This window comes from Malaya genurostris, chromosome 2, assembly GCF_030247185.1.
Source record: "Malaya genurostris strain Urasoe2022 chromosome 2, Malgen_1.1, whole genome shotgun sequence".
Taxonomy (NCBI): domain Eukaryota; kingdom Metazoa; phylum Arthropoda; class Insecta; order Diptera; family Culicidae; genus Malaya; species Malaya genurostris.
The window spans coordinates 191333001-191357592 of record NC_080571.1 but is presented as its reverse complement, the minus strand read 5'-3'; the positions used below and the strand labels follow the sequence as shown (position 1 = coordinate 191357592).

The 24592-nt window shown below is 41.1% G+C and overlaps 1 protein-coding gene across 3 annotated transcripts in view; it reads left to right on the top strand.

Annotated features, from left to right (window-relative positions):
• Nucleotides 1-24592, top strand: part of LOC131432889 (protein cab-1) — a 74855-nt gene that overhangs the window by 39405 nt on the left and 10858 nt on the right. For all 3 annotated transcript variants that reach the window (XM_058599461.1, XM_058599462.1, XM_058599463.1), the window contains exon 5: nucleotides 11434-11698. In XM_058599461.1, coding sequence (XP_058455444.1) covers nucleotides 11434-11698 — 265 coding nt within the window. The remainder of the gene's footprint in view (nucleotides 1-11433; nucleotides 11699-24592) is intronic.

The window sequence follows — 24592 nt, the reverse complement described above, 5'->3', positions numbered from 1 at the left end:
TAAGGCAATATACATAAGTTTTTCTTTGCCGTAGCAATACATTTCGAATATCATATATGTATGTCGGAATTCATAAGTTAATCTAAATACTGTTTTTACCAAGCGATTTGCTATTATAAATTACATTAAATAAAAAACATTCATTTTGTACATGATCGGATAACTATTCCAGAATTCCATGTTGCCCGCTGCGGTGTCAAGCAATATATTGAACTACAAAACCGAGAGGTTGACGCATAAACAACTCCTCCTCAATCAGTTCATGCTCGCATCTCATCCGACACAGTCGCAAATCGTTTACGGTTGAGACAACAGAAACAAATACAATACAGTGTAGTGAACAATAGAGTGTCCGAAATGGGTAAATACGATTTAACAAAGCCAGAAACTTGGCCTACAAGGCCAAATTCAGTTTGTATTGATTTCAAGCGCTGCAAAGTTAGACCAGCAGCAACCGAAATTGAAATCTTGCTTAAGGAACGAATGCATCTAAACGTTACTGATGTAAGTGAGATTCAATTCAACAAGGCATCTAACTGTGTGTACATTATGTTCAAACGTGAAAGAGATGCAATTGCATTTGCTTCGGTTAATAACGGAGTGTACAGTGTTGATCATAACAATGTTAAATTTAAAATCCCTGTGTACATGGTGGACAATGCCATAGAAGTACGCGTGCATGACCTTCCTCCGCAGACCAGCGATGGGTATGTTCGGGAAAGTATGTCGCAGTACGGTGAAGTTCTTTCCATCGAAAGGAAAGTATGGCGGATTTTTTCCCGGGTATCCGGAATGGCGTACGAGTGGTACGTATGCAACTACGTAAAGCAATTCCATCTTACATCATTTGTGATCAAGACGGGATACAATCGTGTAAAACACTGATTACGTATGAAAATCAATTGGTTACATGTCAGTTTTGTGACCTGCACACTACGGCAAACCTTGCACTGAAACTGCGAAAACAAACAAAAACAAGAACAACCGCTCAACAACGGAAACTAGTGAATGCAGTGCTCCTGTTTCAAAAACACCTTCACCATCTAACCAACAAGCAACTGCAACCAATGTACAAGGCGCTTCTACAGTAACTAGCAACGAGATCATGACTGCAAATAACAAGGAAAACGAAAAGAAGACGGAAATCAACAATACCACCGATGCGTCAATGGATGACGAGACGAGTCACGAACAAAGTGCCCCTCAATCCTCGCAGGAGAAAAATGGAAGCTCATCTCCTCCTAGAAAAGCGTGACAACGAGATCGAATACAAAAAACTTTTTATTTAAAAAATCGGCTCAATCGGCCACGTAAAGCTTGTACGCAAGTAGGCCTGAATAAAAATGTCTTTTAAATAAAAAAAAATACTCCTCCTCAAGGTCTCCGTTCAGAAACGCGGTTTTGATATCGTTGCAGCGTTTTACACGTATTGCATTCTTCGTTTCGCCGCAACAGACAGAACGGCTCGGAAAGTAGTCTGACGAACAACAGGTGCGAACACTTCATCATATTCACTGCCATATTGTTGACTGTAGCCTTGAGCTACAAGTCTGGCTTTAAATCTGGTTTTGTTTTCATCAACGTTTACGTTTAATTTTAAAAATCCACTTGCATCCCAATACACGTTTACCTTCAAGAGCATCGACCAGTTCCCAGGTACGGTTGTTTTTTATAGACTCGAGTTCATCCAACATTGCTTTCTTACAGTTGTCGCTATTTGCACCAGACAACGCTTCTTTTGATGTTCTGGGCTCATCTATACCTACGGCTTCCACTGAACAGGCATAACGATGTGGTAATTTACCTTTCGTTGTTTTAGTTGATCTCCTCAAAACATTATCGTCATTAGCCATTATTGCATCCTCCCAAACGTCTTCTTCATCTGAATGTTCCGCTGTGGGATCGCAACACCCAACCGCGTCCGGAAGTCTGATCGCGCCATTTCCGATTAATGGTATCAATGCTTCAGTACTAGGAAAACGATCGTCTTTATTAGGCACATGATCGAAATTGTCCAAGAATTTAACATCTCGACTTACCGTAATCTTGCCAGATGAGACATCGATTAAACGGTACGCTTTGAATACAGCACTATAGCCCATTAGTTTCAGTTTTCTTGCTTTTTCGTCAAGCTTACTTCGCTTCTCGCCCGCAATGTATTAGGTGTAGAATTTTGCTTCCGCCGTTTTTTCCAAAATTTAAAGCTTTATTGCAAAAAAGTGCTTACAGATGTATTATTCAAAGTATTGTCCGTCGCTAGCGACAACTTCCTCCCATCTTTCCGGAAATTTTCGGATCCCGGCTCGAAAAAAGGAGTCCTTTTATGACGCTATCCATGAAGCAATCCATTTTTCCAACTCTTCGAAAGATTGAAAATGTTGATCTGCCAGGCCGTGTGCCATCGAACGGAATAGGTGGAAGTCAGAAGGGGCGACATCTGGGGAATACGGCGGGTGGGGCAAGACTTCCCATTTCAGCGTTTCCAGGTACTTTTTGACCACTTCTGCGACGTGAGGCCGAGCATTGTCGTGTTGGAGGATGACTTTGCCATGTCGCTCTTGATACTGTGGCCGCTTTTCTTTTAGCGCGCGACTAGGGCGCATCAGTTGCGTTTGGTAGCGATCTCCTGTGGTGGTTTTACCCGGTTTTAAGAGCTCATAGTAAATTGTTATTCATCTTTGAAGGTTTATTCCCTTCCACCATCGTGTTTGTCTTCGACATTGAAATCACCACGTGCATGACCTTCCTCCGCAGACCAGCGATGGGTATGTTCGGGAAAGTATGTCGCAGTACGGTGAAGTTCTTTCCATCGAAAGGAAAGTATGGCGGATTTTTTTCCCGGGTATCCGGAATGGCGTACGAGTGGTACGTATGCAACTACGTAAAGCAATTCCATCTTACATCATTTGTGATCAAGACGGGATACAATCGTGTAAAACACTGATTACGTATGAAAATCAATTGGTTACATGTCAGTTTTGTGACCTGCACACTACGGCAAACCTTGCACTGAAACTGCGAAAACAAACAAAAACAAGAACAACCGCTCAAAAACGGAAACTAGTGAATGCAGTGCTCCTGTTTCAAAAACACCTTCACCATCTAACCAACAAGCAACTGCAACCAATGTACAAGGCGCTTCTACAGTAACTAGCAACGAGATCATGACTGCAAATAACAAGGAAAACGAAAAGAAGACGGAAATCAACAATACCACCGATGCGTCAATGGATGACGAGACGAGTCACGAACAAAGTGCCCCTCAATCCTCGCAGGAGAAAAATGGAAGCTCATCTCCTCCTAGAAAAGCGTGACAACGAGATCGAATACAAAAAACTTTTTATTTAAAAAATCGGCTCAATCGGCCACGTAAAGCTTGTACGCAAGTAGGCCTGAATAAAAATGTCTTTTAAATAAAAAAAAAATACTCCTCCTCAAGGTCTCCGTTCAGAAACGCGGTTTTGATATCGTTGCAGCGTTTTACACGTATTGCATTCTTCGTTTCGCCGCAACAGACAGAAGGGCTCGGAAAGTAGTCTGACGAACAACAGGTGCGAACACTTCATCATATTCACTGCCATATTGTTGACTGTAGCCTTGAGCTACAAGTCTGGCTTTAAATCTGGTTTTGTTTTCATCAACGTTTACGTTTAATTTTAACAATCCACTTGCATCCCAATACACGTTTACCTTCAAGAGCATCGACCAGTTCCCAGGTACGGTTGTTTTTTATAGACTCGAGTTCATCCAACATTGCTTTCTTACAGTTGTCGCTATTTGCACCAGACAACGCTTCTTTTAATGTTCTGGGCTCATCTATACCTACGGCTTCCACTGAACAGGCATAACGATGTGGTAATTTACCTTTCGTTGTTTTAGTTGATCTCCTCAAAACATTATCGTCATTAGCCATTATTGCATCCTCCCAAACGTCTTCTTCATCTGAATGTTCCGCTGTGGGATCGCAACACCCAACCGCGTCCGGAAGTCTGATCGCGCCATTTCCGATTAATGGTATCAATGCTTCAGTACTAGGAAAACGATCGTCTTTATTAGGCACATGATCGAAATTGTCCAAGAATTTAACATCTCGACTTACCGTAATCTTGCCAGATGAGACATCGATTAAACGGTACGCTTTGAATACAGCACTATAGCCCATTAGTTTCAGTTTTCTTGCTTTTTCGTCAAGCTTACTTCGCTTCTCGCCCGCAATGTATTAGGTGTAGAATTTTGCTTCCGCCGTTTTTTCCAAAATTTAAAGCTTTATTGCAAAAAAGTGCTTACAGATGTATTATTCAAAGTATTGTCCGTCGCTAGCGACAACTTCCTCCCATCTTTCCGGAAATTTTCGGATCCCGGCTCGAAAAAAGGAGTCCTTTTATGACGCTATCCATGAAGCAATCCATTTTTCCAACTCTTCGAAAGACTGAAAATGTTGATCTGCCAGGCCGTGTGCCATCGAACGGAATAGGTGAAAGTCAGAAGGGGCGACATCTGGGGAATACGGCGGGTGGGGCAAGACTTCCCATTTCAGCGTTTCCAGGTACTTTTTGACCACTTCTGCGACGTGAGGCCGAGCATTGTCGTGTTGGAGGATGACTTTGTCATGTCGCTCTTGATACTGTGGCCGCTTTTCTTTTAGCGCGCGACTAGGGCGCATCAGTTGCGTTTGGTAGCGATCTCCTGTGGTGGTTTTACCCGGTTTTAAGAGCTCATAGTAAATTGTTATTCATCTTTGAAGGTTTATTCCCTTCCACCATCGTGTTTGTCTTCAACATCGAAATCACCACTTTTAAAACGTTGAAACCACTCCCGACACGTTCTTTTACCCAGAGCAGCATCACCGTAAATTTCTGAAAGCATTCGATGCGCTTCAGTTGCATTTTTTCGAATTGTAACAGAAAAGTAAAACTTCCCGCAAATGGCGAGAATCGGGCACATAAACAGGCATTTTCAAGCGTGAATAATACGAAAACAAGAACAACTGTCACTGATACGGCGATGACAATTCGTTAGGAACTGTACACACTCACTTTAAAGGCATTATCATCTATGTATTTTAACCAGCCTCAGCCGGTACAGCCACCTATCGGAAAACGGCGGAAGCAAAGTTGTACACCTGATAGCAGTGCCGAAAGTGCGAACATGGCTCAGATTTGCCTTCATTCCATGCCAACGTTCATACGGTGTAGGGGGAATAGTGCGAGAAGGCAGGCGATTCTGTAGGTAGTTGGCAGATACAACGGCTTCGCCCCAATAGCGGTCATCTAGTCCTGCTTGAATTAACATACATCGAGCCATTTCCACTAGATACCTGTTTTTAGGCTCCGCAGTTCCATTTTGTTGTGGCGAATATGGTGCAGTAAATTGACCGATAATGCCATTCTGCTTCAAAAATCGTCTGACTTTCTTCCCGGTGTACTCACCACCATTGTCCGAATGAAGTGTTTTCGGTCGCTTACCGAATTGAGTTGAAACCATTTCCACGTACTCGCGCAGCTTATCAAGTACCTCTGACTTTCGTTCAAGAATGTACACAAATGTGTACTTACTGAAATCATCTATGAACGTCAAAAAATAAACGTCTTCCGCTCAACGTTGCTGTTCGCATAGGACCACAAATATCCGTGTGGATCAAGTCCAAACGCCTGATGACTTGCTGTAAGATTTCTTCGGGAATGGCTCACGATTGATCTTCCCGCGAATACACACTTCACATTCTTCGAGACAGTTACAATTTTTAATCTTCATTCCTGATACCATAAACGGGAGCTTCTTCACAGCTTCACTGTCTCTATGCCAGAATTTTCGATGCCAATCATGGATGCACTCGAAACTCTGTGTCACAAACGATGCACTTTCGTTTGCTATTTTTAATATAAACAAATTATTTGAAAGTTCAGCCACGGCCCAAACATTTCCGTTTCTAGTAATAGTTGCACCATTTCCATCAAAATTTACTTCATAGCCTTTACTCGCTAATCGCTTTACTGACAGTAAATTCGTTTTCATTTCAGGAACTAATAGCACACTATCCATTGTGATCACATGATTCCGATTCACATTATCAGTGACAATTAATTTACCGGATCCTTTCCCCGCGGATAATAATTTTTCTTCATTCGCGACACTAATCTCTTCTTTTGCGCTACTGTCAAACGTTCCGAAAAATTCACGGTTGTTCGCAATATGGCAAGTCGCACCGGAATCTAAAATCCAGACTCCCGTACAAAGGGCACCAGCAGTGAATGCCCATTCAGCCGATTCAACGTCAACCTGTACTACTGTTAGCTCTATTTCCAGATTTTTCTTCTTTCCACTTTTTCCACTTATTACAGTTCGCTTTCTTATGACCTATCTTTTTGCAGAAATAGCATATAACATTTTTTTCTTGACCGCAGCATGCAAGGCTGACTCCACGCAAATTTCTGTACGATTTGCCTTCTTCAACCACTCGTCTATGAATTTACCTTTCACAAGATCCAAGGTCAAATCAGCATCCGGCCTTGCTTCTAGAGCAGTAATTAACATTTCGTATTCTTCTGGTAAATCCGTCAGCATAGTAATATGTGCCTCCATGTCACCGTTGTGCTCCATTCGGAGTCGGCAAATCTTTCGCATAAAGGATACTTTCGTGCTTAGAGTCCTTTTAACATGAACCTTTTAATAATTTCCCCACGCTTCGCTTTTAGCTTTTCCCACATGAATCAACTGGCTGTCCTCAACCGACAATCGAACAGATGCCATAGCTTGTTGATTTTTTACCTCCCACTCTGGAGTAACAGGCTCTGGTTTCACACTGTCAATTGCCTCCCAGTATCCGTCTTTGATCATAAGCAACTTAATTTTAAAACTCCAGTTTTCGTAGTTAGAAGCATTTAACTTCGTGAACGATACCAGTTTTTCACTCATTGTATGGCGATGAAAAAAAAATCGGTTTCACTAATCCAGCAATAAAAAAAATTAATTTTCGAACAAACACTCGCGACTCCTGTGCTCTGGGCCCATAACCTTTAGGAATTTACCAAACAGCGTTAGATTTAGAAGAAGTATATAGTCTGCTTAGCGGTTCAAGTTGAACTGTTTAAGTTTGCAATAAGCAGTTCAATTTGAACTGCTCTGCACTGACGAGTCTAAGACGAAACGTAAAGAACTGTAAAAACGGTTATGTGTCCTAAGCACAAACATAGGCTAACCCCTAAGTGACGTTTGGTTTGGTTTTAATTTTTCTACTTCACTTTATCAGCAAACACACGAGTAGCAACCTCTGGGGCTACCTACCGATAAATTGTAGTAAATACTACATGTTCGAACGTTGTTGTGTAGTAAAGTCTCTGCTTTTGACAGGAACATGATCCACATGTAGCATTTACTACCTAAATTCAAGCATGCTACGTTTTATTCATACGGCCCAATGACTGTTCTAATCTGACTCTACATTCATTTGTCGAGCACTTTCTGACTAACGGTGATCTGGTCTATCGGACTGTCTTATCTGGACTCCCTTGCCCACGGATCGACGCCCGAGACTTACGATCATCTCTCGCGAACTGCCCAACTATCAAACTTTCCTGAACAAAATTTTACTTCTGGTGATGCCCAAAGTTTTTAGTACAAGGTGAGCTCGCAATTTTAAGTCGCAATTTTAAGCCTCCCAAAGTTCTGCCAATAAACCGAGAGCACTGTTACTGTGCCAGCGACAGTGACTAGTGCCCAAAAATGTCTATGAAGTTGTTGCGGGTTCGCTTGAAGGATGGCGAGTTTCCTTCACGGCTTCCTACTTTTCTATAATGCTGACAAATTTACGGAAAATTTGGTGAGGGTGCCGCAATCGTAGAGAGTTCCACAATTTGGCTCTCATGAATGACAGAAATGAATCCCGTACTGCATTTTGATAATTTCTTTCAATGAAGTATGAAATTCCGAAATGAAGTAATCGACATGAAAATTCTATATTTTGCTGTTTTTCTGCCCACCCATTTCTGAAAAATCTACAAACGAAATTACGTAAAAATGAAACTTAACCAAAATTGGTTCAGTTTGGGATCAATCGGCAGTGCGAACAGATGTGTTGCAGTTCTTTCGCAAAGCCAGTTTCGCTACAAACTAGAGCGATTGCGTCATACAGCTGTTAGTCGTTTCCATTAGAGAAAAAGTAAGAGCAGGTGTTGCCAGAGACATAACAGTTCGGCTGAAAAGTTCGTATCGTTTAATAGAAACACACACTTTTTTTTGCCAAAATTCGTTTTTATTATTCAACATAATTGCCATCAGAGGCGATACAGCGATTATAGCGATCTTCCAACTTTCCGATACCATTTTTGTAGTACGATTTGTCCTTTGCCTCAAAATAGGCCTCAGTTTCAGCGATTACCTCTTCATTGCTTCTAAATTTTTTACCAGCGAGCATTCTCTTGAGGTCTGATAACAGGAAAAAGTCTCAAGGGGGCCAAATCTGGAGAATACGGTGGATGAGGGAGCAATTCGAAGCCCAATTCGTTCAATTTCAGCATGGTTTTCATCGACTTGTGATACGGTGCATTGTCTTGATGAAACAAAACTTTTTTCTTCTTCAAATGAGGCCGTTTTTTTTAAATTTCTTCCTTCAGACACTCTAATAACGCTATATAATAGTCACTGTTGATGGTTTTTCCCTTTTCAAGGTAGTCGATGAAAATTATACCATGCGAATCCCAAAATACAGACGCCATAACCTTACCGGCCGATTGTTGAGTCTTTCCACGCTTTGGGTTCGGTTCATCGCGTGCAGTCCACTCAGCTGACTGTCGATTGGACTCCGGAGTGAAGTGATGGAGCCATGTTTCGTCCATTGTTATATATCGACGAAAAAAATCGGTTTTATTTCGATATAACAGCTCCAAACACTGCTCAGAATCATCAATTCGTTGTTGTTTTTAATCGATTGTGAGCTCACGCGGCACCCATTTTGCACAAAGCTTTCTCATATCCAAATATTCGTGAATAATATGTCCAACACGTTCCTTTGGTATCTTTAGGGTGTCAGCTATCTCGATCAATTTCACTTTACGGTCATTGAAAATCATTTTGTGGATTTTTTTCACGTTTTTTTCGGTAACAGCCTCTTTTGGACGTCCACTGCGTTCATCGTCTTCGGTGCTCATATTATCCAGTCTCAGCAGAAAAGACCACAACATTTGCGGTAAAGTAGGTCAGCGCATACAGTCAAACGAGGCCTCGTTACACAGTTCCATAGAAGACGTCAATAATTCCAGTAAAGTCAACGACCTACCTTATGATAAAAAAAGAACCGGAATTTTCATTTTAAAATTCCCGCACTTGTCCAATCGGTAAACTTTTATTCTCTCAACGTTGGCAACAGGAAACCTGTGCATCCATTCTTGGTTAAAATAATACCACCGGATACCACACGGTGGCCAGTGTGGTGGTCTTATACCATCGGGACAGGTGGACCATAGTGTTATTCTTAGCCAGTTGAAACCGCTACCGACACTGCACGGCTATCTAGGCTGCTCAAAAGGAGAAGTTAATGTTGAAGATCAATTTTCATTGGTGGACGAGCAGCCGGTTAACACTATGGAATTTTTCAAGGTCGCTAAACCACAACAAATCTTCTACAATTTATCACTTTCATATATCCATATAATTTTTTTCAAGAAGAACGCATCCTGAAACAGTTTCTTTAAATGCACATCGTGAATTGAACTTGACAGCAGGCCCGTGCGCAGGGGGGGGGGGGGTTGGGGGTTTTAACCCCCCCCCATGAAGAATTTTTTTAAAATTAAGTTTCATGAACAATGGAGTACTTATTATATTAATGTGCAAATAACTTGACAATTCATATTTTTTATCAATTTTTTATCAATTCATAAACTGACATAATTTGAAACCCACACCCCCCCCCCCCCGCGCGCGATCCTGTCAGAATTCGTTTTACATTTTTGGACACCCCCCTCTCCCCTTGAAACCCCCCCCCCCCCCCCCCCATGGATGATTCCTGCGCACGGGCCTGCTTGACAGTATATATACATGAATACTTATATGAATACATATATAAGGTTCGTAAATGAAAGTTTGGGTGTAACACAATTAAATTTTCATATACCTTTCCGTCACAATAGATCATATTATGCGAAAAATCAATCGAAAAATGCGTCACTATAATCAATTTTGTGATCATCTTGACCCTACTATGTCAAAAAATCAAATTAAACGTAACGTAAAAATAATGCGTAGAATAAGTAAACATTGTAAATTATTTATATGAAGTCTACATTGATGAAATATATGAATAAATGAATTAAAGATCTATTCGCACTTGGCGTGAGCATGTATTGGTAGGTCGGAATCGTCCAACAATTCAGATACTTCCGTTGGTAAAGAAATTTTTATGTTTCAATCATCTTCTCAATGTCACGTGTCACAATATCAACATCGTCAGCGAAGACAACAAGTTGTACGAACTTTCGGAAGGTTGGACCACTCGAGTCGATTATCGCTTCTCGAATCACCCTTTTCAAAGCAATATTGAACAACAAAAGACTCCATCACTATGCAGTAGGCCTCTCCTAGATTCGTAGAGAGTGTCCCAGATACTCGGACGTAGCAAATCACTTTATCCATTGTTGCTTTGACTAATCGTGTCAGTTTATCTCCTCCCAAATCTTAGAAATCATCTAGTGCAGAGCTCTAGCCAGTGCCTCTCCTCCATGTTTGAACAGTTCGCCTGGCAATTGGTCATTGCCCGTGGCTTTGGTGTTCTTCAACTTACCGATCTCCTCACTTATCTCCGACAGATCAGGTACTAAAAATCTGTCGACGGATGAGCGTTCATCCAGATTGATTTCTGTATCGTTGTATCTTGCGCTTCGCCATAAAGATGCTCGCCGTGAGAAGGGTACCATTTGTATCTCTGCACATTTCACCCTGTGGCGTGTAGCCTCTACGTGAGCAGTTCACCTACTAATAGAACTTCCGTGTATCATTCACGCGGTACAGCTGTTCCATCGTTTCGCGATCTTGGTGACGCTTTTTTCTCCGGAAAACTGAGTTCTTTCTGTTCCGCGTCTGGTCATAAAACTTACATTAAATATTAGTTATCAGTACGAATCAAGGTAACCTCGCCGCCATAGTTGCCTTGATCTCGTACTGAAAATTCATAAATAATGTAAGCAGTAACTGTAAACCTCGTGTATCTGATCTACTGAAAGCTGGCTACTATGCTTGAGTTAGATAGCATATTTACGCATCGTGTCAGAAGGCTGCGTGAAAGGTATCGACTTACCAATCTCGCTTTACCCGTCCATTGTGTGATATGTGTATAGTGTTTCAACATTTATGTAGAAATATTGCATTGAATTTTGTTGTAAATTTCTATTCATGCTTTAGATTAAATGATAGTTGTAACATGGCTTTTGTATTTTATTCCAGTTTACATAAAAAAGCGAAAGCAGCTGCTGATGTAGATTACCCGGCATACGGTGTAACAGGACCAAATAAGGACTCGTCTCCCACTGGGGATAGGAAATTAGCACAGAGTGCCCAGATGTATCATTATCAACACCAAAAACAGCAGATTATTGCAATGGAAAACCATAACAATTTAGATAAAAACGGATCACATTCCGACCCTGAAAGTGAAGACGATAATGAAGAAGGAGATTACACTGTGTATGAATGTCCTGGATTAGCCCCGGTGAGTATCGAATTATTTATTGGACATGATAACTGCAAAGCATTCGATATATGTCAGAATATGTGCACGAATGTCTTTGATTTGCTCCGGTTAGTATCAACTCTGCATTTTCTATATGAACAATAACATTTGTTATAAAGAGTGTTTTTTTTAATATCTTGCTGATTTGAAATTTAAATAAAACATGCCAAATTATGAAATGACAATTTTTTAATTTTATTTGGTAGATAATTTCTTGACATTTAACATTTAAATATGACAATAAATAGAAAGCAATAACAGCTCATTGATCGTGGTTCTATATCGATTTCCATTTACGGTAACGCGTCGTCCTTCCTCATTTTTAAAGAAATAAGGACCGATGGTTCCACCAGCCCATAGACCGTACCAAACAGTACATTTATCAACCAAAACTGCGCCTCATCACTTATCAAAATTTTGCGCAATAAACAGTTTTAATTTACTACTGATTTTGAAAATAAATTCCAATATTTGGAAGCGTTGTTCCAAAATTTGGAACCTATTCATGATGATTTGCCAAACAATTAGTAGAGACGTCCCTTCACATTGTCAAAACAACTTTCAAACAATACAGTAATCCCTATTGCAAAAACAAACCTCTTAAAAACACCTTTCAAAAGAAGAGAAAGTAAATCAAATTAATGCCATGCCGCTCTTGTTATTTGCTCTAAAAACCAGATTTTTTTTGGTAAACTTCAAATGACTTTTGATTTCAAATTACGAATTACTAGAGGAAAACAAATATCGGAAGTATCCAATTTGAGTCCGAAAATATATTTGATTTGCATGGAAATTGAAGTAAGGAGAATTGGTTTTGGAGGATACTATCATCGTGCCTGGTAAGAGGATTAAATGGGTTTACCTTAATATTCGGTGTTAAGTTACACAATTTCCTGTATTGTATTATCATGGGTCATTATTGCACGTAGTATTTTCCACCCTTGAAATAGTACTTACTTACCTTTCCTTGCAGCTGTAGTCCTGTGGTGTCTTTTGCTGTATTACAGGGTCCGGCACTCGAAGTGTAACCAATTAAAAAGGCCATAAATTCAGTTTGGAAAATTACTTTTACTTAATTCAAAGTACAAAATGTGTAAAAATAATACAAAATTCAGAATCAATTCACTTTTGCTCGATATGACCACCTTTTGCCTTGACTTGATGACTTGACGGGGCTGTCCATAAAAGACGTCACGCTTTTTTTGACGATTTTTGACTCCCCATCCCCCCTTTGTCACAAATTGTCACTGAAGCAAAGACCCCCCTTTTCCTTATGTCACGTGTCACGAATTCAAAATTAATAAAATTCATCTCAATAAATTCTCAATATGTATGATAAACCTTACAAATATGAGGGAAAAATCGATTTATTACATGCTGTCATTAGATTAAAAAATATCCATAAATCTACAAAATCATCGGAATTATTTTATTAATATCAATTATATAAATTAACAAAAGTATTTGGTTGGAATTGATGAAACATTTAAATCATCTGTTTTAGTCCTCCTAGGGCTACACAGATATATTATTGTTTTAGGTAAAGAATGTGGAGAAAAACAACGACCACCTAGCTACATTGACACACCACTGTTCTTCGCAATATTGCCTCTATCTGGCAACCGTGTCCCGTAAATGGATAAAGCAGAGAAGAAGACATTATTAACAATCCCGTTTCTTCCTGGTGCAGTTCGGTCTCGTGTTCTATAAACGTTCCTAAATAAATTCGTTACAGTTAACGCGTGTGTTTCTTTTCACTTAGTCGCTTAATATCCGAATCCATTCCACTGGTAACCGCACCATTCCCGACAGGTTATGGGCCCAGCAGATCGGTGTGAAAAGTGAAAAAGTTTAACGTTGAAAATCGCATTTTTTGGTGTTCCGCTTTGGTAGCGACGAATCTAAAAAGAAGAAGAACAATTGCGAAGGGCCGGTGTGAGATCGAACAGAGCGTTATTCTCTAGTAGAAGAAAATGTCTGACCAGAAGTTTGTTATTCCAAAACTGAACGGTACAAACTGGCAGACGTGGCAGATTCGGGTTGAAAATCTGCTTTCCCGAGAAAATCTGTGGTATGTGATTGCCGACGATATTCCGGAAGTGAAAAGTGATGTGTGGAAGGATGCTGATCGTAAGGCGAAAGCAACGATTATTCTTTTACTGGAAGACAGTCAGCTTCCCCTGATAAAGAAATGTGTGTATGCTCGTGACACATTTAGTGCGTTAAGAGAATACCACCAGAAGACGACTCGATCGGTTCGTGTTTCCCTATTGAAGAAACTGTGTGCGATTAATTTGCGAGACCGTGGTGATTTAGAGCAACATTTGCTCGAAGTGGACGACCTTTTCGATCGCCTGGACGCAGCCGGCACAGAACTGGACAAGGATACCAAAGTGTGTATGCTTCTGCGTAGCCTCCCTCCGTCGTACGATGGGCTGGTTACGGCTCTTGACAGTCGGTCTGACGATGATATTTCGTTAGACGTTGTTAAATCTAAATTGATGGATGAGTATCATCGGCGAGTAGAGCGTGAGAGTGGTGCCACCAAGGCGGAAAAGGCCATGCGTTCGGTGGACAATAATCACGGTGAGAAACGAGTATGCCACTTCTGTAAGAAGCCGGGCCACATTCGGCGCAACTGTCGGAAGCTGTTAACATCGAAGAAGGAACAAGAAAGTGAAACCAAATCTAAAAGTGTTGAAAATGTGAAAGCGAAGGCAGCGCACAGTGATGACAAAGGTGTTGCTTTTACTGCTGGAGACGGAAATGATTGTTGGATTATAGATAGTGGTGCCAGTGCGCACATGACCAACAACAGGGCGTTCTTCACGACACTCAAGGAATTCGCTGGTGGGTTGATTACCCTGGCGGATGGAAAGAAAACGCAGATTGAAGGTGAAGGTAGTGGCGTGCTTTGTGGTGTCACCAATGAAGAGGTGATAAAAATTACGATGAGTGAAGTAAAATTTGTGCCTGGTTTGACGACCAGCTTGATTTCAGTGAGTAAATTGGCGCAGAAGAAATTTGAAGTGTGTTTCGACGAGCAAGAGTGCCGGATTGTCAATCCGAGGGGAGTCGTTGTGGCTACTGGATGTCGCTACGGCGGTCTGTATAAATTGAGGCTTGCAGAAACGTCACTCAAGGTAATTACCGGACAGCATAAAGAAGACTGCCAACATCAGTGGCATCGGCGTTTTGGGCACCGTGACTGGGCCGCGGTAGACCGTATTGTCAAAGAAAGTCTTGCATCTGGTATGAAGGTAAGCGACTGTGGTTTAAGACTTAAATGTGAATGTTGTATGGAGGGGAAATTGGCTCGGCCACCATTTCCTGCAGTAACTGAACGGAAATCGACTGGTATCCTCGACATCGTGCACACGGATCTGTGTGGCCCGATGAAGACCGCCACCCCGAGCGGTAACCGGTATATTATGAACATCATCGATGACTATAGTCGATTCGCAGTAACCTACCTCTTACAGCACGTTGGGTGGAAAATCTTCACGGCAAGAAGCCGAAAGTGATTCGCTCCGACGGCGGTGGCGAGTTCGACAATAAAGAGTTGCGAAAATTTTATCGTGTAGAAGGCATAAAACCACAGTTTACAACCCCATATTCGCCACAGCAGAATGGTGTAGCGGAGCGAAAGAACAGATCTCTCACCGAGATGGCAACCTGTATGCTGCTTGACTCAGGCCTCGAGAAGCGATTCTGGGGAGAAGCCTCGCTTACCGCAACGTACTTGCAGAACCGATTACCGTCAAGATCCATTCAGAAAACACCTTATGAGTTATGGTGGGGACGTACGCCGGAACTGGGACACCTGAAAGTTTTCGGGAGTGAAGCGTTCGTGCATTTACCACAGTTGAAGCGTGGAAAAATGGAGGGAAAGGCGAAGAAACTAACCTTTGTCGGATACTCGATGGAACACAAAGGGTATCGCTTTGTAGACCGTGAAACTGATCTGATAACAGTGAGCCGTGATGCCAGATTCATCGAGCTTGGGAATGGTACAAGTTCAGTGGAGTATCCAATATCAATACCGGTTTCCAATGATCCTGTTTCCTTCAAAGAGGAGAATGATAGTCACTCGGAGTCTACTGATGATGAATACCATGATGCTCCTACTAACGACAATGATGTTGCTGGCAATAATCGTCGATCGATTCGACCAAATCGAGGAGTAACACCGAAACGTTTAGATGACTACGTCATGGATTATGCCGTTGGGATTGCGACATGTGCAGTAGAGGAACCATCAGATTTTCGTGAAGCAGTAAAGAACCCGGAATGGCAAAAGGCGATGCAAAACGAAATAGCCTCTCATCACCAAAATGGAACCTGGGAGTTGATTCCATTACCACAGGGGCGCAAGGTTATTGGATCGAGATGGGTTTACAAGATAAAGCGGAATGAAAAGGATGAAGTTGTAAAGTTCAAAGCCAGAATTGTTGCTCAGGGATATACGCAGCAGTTTGGAGTCGATTATGACCAAGTATTTGCACCCGTAACTTGTCAAGCTACACTTCGAACGTTCTTTGCAGTAGCTTCGAAGCAAAACATGTTTGTCAAACATCTTGACGTGAAGACGGCATACCTTCATGGATTACTCGATGATGAAATTTTAATGCGGCAGCCACCTGGATACGCAGTACCTGGCAAGCAGGAGTTTGTTTGTTGTCTCAAGCGCAGTATATATGGGTTAAAACAATCGGCGAGATGCTGGTACAGAAGATTGAACGAGGTTCTTACGAAGCTGGGTTTCAAATCGTCGGGTGCTGATCCGTGTTTGTACCGCAAAACGGTTGGCTCGATCAAAGTGTTTTTGCTCGTGTATGTTGATGACATATTGCTTGGATCAACGGATAAACAAGAAATCAGTAGTGTTTTAGATTCTCTGAGTAAGGTGTTTGAGCTAACTAACCTTGGTGAAGTTCGACACTTTCTCGGAATGGAGATTCAACAAAAAGACGGAATCTATAACGTTCGTTTGAAGAGTTACATCAACAAGCTGATAGCAAAATTTGGTATGGAGCAAGCTAAAACGGCGAAGTCACCCATGGAACCAGGGTACTTGAAGATAGTGGATATAAGCAAACCCTTTGATGACCAAACAAAGTATCGTAGTCTTGTAGGTGGTTTGTTATATCTTGCTGTAAATGCTAGGCCAGATATAGCGGCCTGTACTGCAATTCTCGGACGCAAGTTCAGCACTCCGGGTGAGGCAGATTGGACCGCTGCGAAACGTATTCTTCGATATCTTAAGGATACTGCTGAGTATAGTCTACGACTAGGAGGAGATCCAGATCAAGCTCTTGTCGGATATTCGGACTCCGATTGGGCTGGTGATGTTGATAGTCGCAAGTCGACATCCGGTCATGTGTTCATGTTTGCAGGAGGTGTCATCTCTTGGGCTAGCCGTCGACAGACTTCTGTCACGCTTTCGACGATGGAGGCGGAATACGTGGCGCTCAGTGAAGCCTGTCAACAGACCGTATGGTTGAGGCAGCTTCTTCAGGATTTTGACGAGGAGCAGAAGAGCCCTACAGTTATAAACGAAGACAATCAAGGCTGTCTCTCGTTTGTGAAGACAGAACGTGTAAGCCGGCGTTCGAAGCACATCGATACCAAGGAGAACTACGTAAAAGATTTGTGTGAGAAGAGAGTGATTCAACTGCGTTACTGTCCAACAGACCAAATGGTTGCGGATTGTATGACGAAGCCTCTTGGAGCAGTAAAGCATCGACAGTTTAATGAATTGCTGGGGCTAAGAAGTCTCAATGTACCTGCTGTTCTTTGAGGAGGAGTGTGGAGAAAATCAACGACCACCTAGCTACATTGACACACCACTGTTCTTCGCAATATTGCCTCTATCTGGCAACCGTGTCCCGTAAATGGATAAAGCAGAGAAGAAGACATTATTAACAATCCCGTTTCTTCCTGGTGCAGTTCGGTCTCGTGTTCTATAAACGTTCCTAAATAAATTCGTTACAGTTAACGCGTGTGTTTCTTTTCACTTAGTCGCTTAATATCCGAATCCATTCCACTGGTAACCGCACCATTCCCGACAAAGAATAATATTTCCGTAGTGTAGCTTACAGGGCTGAGAAAATAAAGACCAAAACCTCATCAAAACGAGATCACTGCCGGAGAATCTTTTCATTATTAGTTGATCAGTGAAAGTTCAATCATTGGATGATTCGATAAGCTTTTATGTTGGTGGAGTAAAATCACATATGATCAAGATAAGACATGACATGTTCTACGTCTGAAATCGTTGATCTCCCGCCCTTTTTCAAATTAAGTATAATTGAATAAACTGCATCAGAATCAGATAAGAGAAATTCATATGATATACTATTATCATTGCTAGAAAATCAAATTACTGAAAAAATGGTCAGTGCACATCTTAAGTTAAACTGTTTGAAGGCATCTTTTTCTTTTTTACTCATATTAGGCAAAATTTATAAATTTCGCTAATTTACTCGCTCCTCCGTGCACTTTTGCTGATCACAACAGAAATGATTTCCTGCATCACTTATTTCCGAATTTACAAGAAAAAGCTTTTATATCTACAAATACACGTTATCCTATAGAATGTAAACGTTTATTGTGGAGATTTTTTCAGGAAATAGGGAAAAGCAGTAATATAATTAGGTATTTCAAAAATGCGCTCATTGAAAATATTGGACGTCACATTCCGAAATCCTCCCCCACTCCCCCCTGTCACAAAAGGTCACGTTTTATGAAACACCCCCCTCCCCCTTGCGGCGTGACGTCTTTTATGGACAGCCCCTGAAAGAGCGAAGGAGTTGCTTCGTTTGGCCGAATGTGACTTGCAGGTATTTTGGACCACTCGCGGACAATAACTTTTTTCAGCGCCTCGAGACTGGTGTATCTTTTAGTTCGGACTTTGCTCTACAAAATGGCCCAAAGAGAATAATCCATTGGATTCGCATCTGGTGAATTCGAGAGCCATTGTGTGGACGTGATGAAGTTCGGAACGTTGTTTTTCAGCCATTCTTGGTTCACTCGAGCTTTGTGAGACGGTGCCGAGTCCTGCTGAAACGTCCATGGTCTGCCACCGAAATGTTTGTCTGCCCACGGCTTCAAAGCAACCTCCAGAATACTTTCCCGATAATATGTCGCATTTACCTTGACGTCAGGCTCGATGAAAACGATTGGAGAGCGCCCATCTGCGGTTACAGCGGCCCAAACCATTATCTGTTGCGGGTGCTGCCTCCTGGTGGCCAATCGATGACTCAAATTCTCGTATGAACGGTCGGTCAAGTAAATCCTATCGTTTTGAGAGTTTACGAATTGCTCAATTGGAAAAATTTTCTCGTCAGAAAATACAATGTTCGGAAATTGACCGCTTTCGGCCAAACGAAGCAACTCCTTCGCTCTCTCAAGTCATCAAGTCAAGGCAAAAGGTGGTCATATCGAGCAAAAGTGAATTGATTCTGAATTTTGTATTATTTTTACACATTTTGTACTTTGAATTAAGTAAAAGTAATTTTCCAAACTGAATTTATGGCCTTTTTAATTGGTTACACTTCGAGTGCCGGACCCTGTATGCATACGTTTCCATCTAATTCAGTTCACGACTGTTCGTCGCCAGTCTCTCAAGGCACGAAATAGCCCAGCCCTGATGGTCTGCAGATTTTTTCTTCCGAAAACACTAAGGGCGCGTTGGTCCTAAACCAACAAAGCTCAGTTTTTGTAGCCATAGAGAACAACCGGTCCAATGAGCGTTTTGTAGATTATTAATGTCGTGCGGTGGCGTACTTTACTCGCTCAAAGGATTTTCCTGAGTACAGCCAGAAAGGCTGGGAGCGGAACATAAACGGATCTCAGGAACCACCAGAAGTACGCGGAGACTAAGTAAATATTGCAGAAAAACACACATCCAGCTCCTTCAACCATGCCTTTATCGATATTGTAGGAATAATTGAGTGCCTCCACCGACCCAGATCGTCATTATCCCAAGAAGCTTGCCAGCTGGCAAGTGTCCTTTGGTGGAATGCGCTACGGTACTCGTTGAAAGCAATCGGTCTCTCATAAATATCACCCTCAATAGCACCATTTTGGCTAAAATATCGGCTCTTTCATTGCCTGGAATGGAACAATGAGTCAGGACCCAGACTATAGTGATTTGATAATTATTATTTAATATGTCTTTCAGGCACTGTTTTATTTTGCTCAAGAAAAACGGTATATTTTTGCCACCCGCGTTGATTTCAATTCCTATCTGTAAACAGAAAATAATGATTTGGAGATAATGTGACCATTACACTCAAGCTATAATGCTCTGCTATGTAAACAGATGAAGGTTCCTGAAGCCTAAATGAGACCGAAGCATTATTGTTGAACATACCCAGTAGTCTCTTAAATTCGTGATCCTTTCGTGCAAAACATTTTCTCAGAGTCAATATCTTTGAACTTACTTGAAAATATTTTAGGGATTTCCATCGGGCGCAAGATAAACTCATCAATATTCCATCACTGAAAGTATCGTTGTCTGATACAATTTTATTAGATCTTCCGGATGAACACTCCACCAAGATCCTGTTATTGTTCGTAAAAACTATAGAGGAGAGGACTGAGGCATGAGCCTTGCGGGAGACCCATGTAGATATTGCTGGATTTTACCAAATCGCCATGTGAAAAACACATGTGCTTCTCTGACAAAAGGTTGTGCAAATAATTATTTATAATCACTGGAAGTCCATGTTAGTGGAGCTTTCTGAAAGAACATCAATGAAAACTGAGTCAAATTCTCCTTGAATGTCTAAAACTACAAATGACATTTGTTGTTTTTTAGTGATGGCAATTTTTATGTCAGACGAAAGCAATGCAAGGCAATCTTTCGTTCCTTCATTTCTACGGAAATCAAACTGAGTATCTGACAACAAACTGTTCGTCTCGACCCAAGTGTCGAGCCGTCGAAGGTTGGACAGATTCTTTACCAAGTTGAATTTAATTCTATCCAACCCAGGAGCGTTATTGTTACAAGAAAAGAGTACTATAGAAATTTCCATTATTGAAAAGGGGCTATCAATGGGACCATTATTTGCAGTAGATTCCCAAAATCAACGTCAGGCTAAACTTTCCTAGCAAAGTCAAATATCCATCGGTTCGAATATTCCTCACTCTCATTTCCTACGTTACGATTCTTCATTCGTCTGGCCGTGTTCCAAAGAGTGCTCATTGAGGTTTCTCTTGACAAACCTTCCACAAAATGTCAATAGCTACATTTATTGACCCGAAGTATGTTCTTGTACTTGGTTGCCATAACCAAGATTTTTTTTAAATTCTAAGGAGTTCCTCCTCCTCGTTTTAAAAACGTCTTGAAAGCATTTTGTTTCGCGTGTTTAGCATCTGAGCACCCACCAAGGGTTTCAAGGCCTTCTGTTAGTCGTTGGACCAAGAAATGTTTTGGTCTCCAGTATCAAACAAACGAGGGTGTCATATACTTCCAGCAGGGGGTGTTTTTCCATTGAATTTAAGACCCTTGAAATATTACTTTTCTATTAATCCAGTCAATATTTCTGCATTAACAATGCATTTCCTACTACTAATTGAAATCATTAAAATTTGAACCAATGTTTGATGTGAGCCATGTTTCGCATAAAGCAAATACATCAAATTTATTATTATGCAATAAAACCTTAAATGAATCAAATTTTGGCATGATGCTTCGACAATTCCACTGCAGGACAGTGATTGAATTATTTGCGGTGGATAATAACTGATAACTGCATCAATTAGTTTGTGAATTTGACAAACCAGGAGGCACAGTTTTTGATTATGACTAACACGGGATTTTTATTTGGATTGTGAAATTTTATATGTCTTTTTTTGGTAATTTGGGGGAGGACTTTTTTCTCTCAACTGGTCCTTGAGGAGTTACAAACGATGTTCCTTCACTATTTTCAACAGAGTCAGATTCCTCTGACTCTTGATTTGAAAAACCGTGCTTTTACACGAATCTTCATTTTGTCTTTGCGCAACTAATATGCAGCGCATGCTGAGAGATTATGAGGACTCTTTTTTTTACAATAAACACATTTTTCAATGTCTTTATCGTAAATATTATTCTTATGGGACCTTCATATCGTATACATTTAGGCTTACTACTACAATAAGTAGTTGTATGCCCGATTTTTGTAAAATCCATGCAATTCATATCCTGCGGAAGGAAAAGCCGAACAGGAAGACGAATTTCATCGATGTAGACCTGGCTAGGCAACACAGAACTTAATAGATGCTGAGAATGATTAATAGAATTGCTTGCTCTCGATTATCTTAACTCCCACAAGCATAGAGTTTTTGAAACGACTAACTCCATTTTTAGGTAAGTTAACGACTGTCAAACTTGCTTAAGGTACAACACCGTCAATTTCCAGATCCTTCGAGGAAATTAAAACTCGATATTCAAGAACGAATAATTCACAGGTTACTTATTCGTTAGCTTGTTTCAAATCGTTAACAACAACTCGAATTGTATCTCTATTAACTTTTGAGATTTCTATAACTTCAGAGAAATGTGATATCTCAATTTTTGTGTTTTGCATAAAATTAAATTAAATAAATATTAGGCTAGTATGCGGAATCGGATTCGGATGATCTTCCATGAGATCATCCATTACATTAACTGATTTTTGTTAAACTAGTAATATCAAAATGAAAACTTCTGAATAAAGCTTGCTTCAAATAGAATTGGAACAAAGACAATTGCCTGTATTTCAGTTATTTATTATTGTATTCAAGATCTTTTTTTATACAAATGTAGCGTTTTCTTCATACTTTTAAGAAAAAATACGGATAAAATTATTCGTCACGGTTTTGAAGGAATTCTCGAATTTTTCCTGTAACACGGCTCAGTAGGCGGCGCACACCTTCTTCGTCCATCGTTTTAGCTATCTTATTCCACCAGGTCGTCATCTGATTGATGTCTTTGACAACGTTTCCCTTTGCCTTGAGTCTCATCTTCATGATTGCCCAGTATTTCTCAATAGGGCGGAACTGGGGGCAGTTGAGTGGGTTAAGGTTTTTCGGAACAAACTGGACCCCTTTCTCTGCATACCATTCTTAAACGGCTTTGCTGTAATGACAGCTTGCCAAATCTGGCCAAAACATTACAGGATGGCCGTGGGATCGAATGAACGGATTTGGAGACACTCTTTTTGGTATAGTTCCGATGTCATTGTCTTATTTGTAACGAAAACTTTCGTTTTTTTGCCGCAGCTGCAAACGCCCGGCCAAATCATAAATTTTCTTGCAAATTTGTCGGCAAAAACAAATTTAAATTTAGCTGGAACATCCCCCCGAGCCGTTGCCAAGTAAAATTTTTGACCTGGGATTTGACCGAAGCCAGCCTTGACACAGGTTTCATCGTCCATCAGAAGACACCCGTTGAACTTGGTCAGCACCTGGTCATATAGTTTCCGAGCACGAATTTTGACCACACTATTCTGTTTCATGGTCCGATCTGGCTGTTTGCTAGCTCGATACGACTTGATTCCTTCCCGGAGTCGAGTCTCCTCACGGTACTATGGGCAGCACCGAATTTTCTGGCCAAATCACGGTCCGACAGATTAAGATGCCTCTTAATCGTCTTCAAAATCGTACCACGCAATTTCCGGTCGTCAGTTCGACTCCGACGATCGGCTTGAGGCTTCCAATTCGTCGTCAATGTTTTCTTATACCGTTTGATAACGCGCCATACGGTATTTCTGGGCAATTTCAGCTGTTTAGCTAGCCTAGATGCAGACCACAATGGATTTTCCAAATAACTGTGCACAATTTTTTTTCCTTCTTTCGGCTTCCATGTTGATTGTTTACAAAGTACAGTCGATTTTCGGAATGTCAAAAATCATACGTGAAGCTGACAAAATTCCCGACACGTGGGCGCCAAGAGCTTCCAAATCCGTCCACCAGGAGCGCCACAATATGAGCAAAAGTTTGTTCCAATTCTAAATGAAGCAAGCTTTAGTAAAATTTCGATGGTATTAAAAATAATAAAATTATATTAAGTCTACCTTGTCTGTCTCTGTCGTGAAGAACGACGTGAAGCTCACCGAACGATTTCCAATTGGCAGTTTTCTAGTATCGTTTTCTACTATCTCCGTTGCTCTACCGTCGTGGTCACCACTGAACTTGGTATGTGCTGCCTGTACCTGTTTGTAGGTACAGCGCTGTAGCTCTTGGTGGCGATTAAATGTGATGCTTGCTGTGCACCACCACACGATATGTGTCGTCTCTTTCGATCCACCGCACCGTACAGAATCTGATACCTATTGTATCAGCACTGAGTTGCATTAGCACCTCTGTGCCTTTGTACCCCTTCATCTTCGCACCTTTATGCGATGGCACCTCTTTGACTCTACACTGCTATGCGTTCGCACAGCAGTTGGTGTGTCTCTGCAAATCTGTACGTGTGAACGGGATGGCCTTCGTTGTAAGGTTTCCAGTCGGGAAACGCCCGAAATATTGACTTAGCAGCAGCCTTTCGATTAGCACCAACAAGTTATTTACCTGCAGCTCAGAATTGTCTCGGGAGAAGCCGTTAAACTCACGAGCCAGTATGTTCGAAACACAATCTCTTCGCTCGAATGCTTTTCACACACTTGACGATGATAAATTAATAATTGAAAATTCTAACTTCCTTAAATTCTAACATTAGCTTTAGAATTCTAGATAGTGTTACGGAATTATTTGCCTATTTTTCAAATTTAAATCCGTTGATCAGAGATTTTGAAAATTGCATTTTCAATGTCATCATGATCGGTGACATTGAAAAGGCAATTTGCAAAATCTTAGAACATTCAGTGTCTCGTACACAACCCTGTATTTTATTTATTTTCAGAA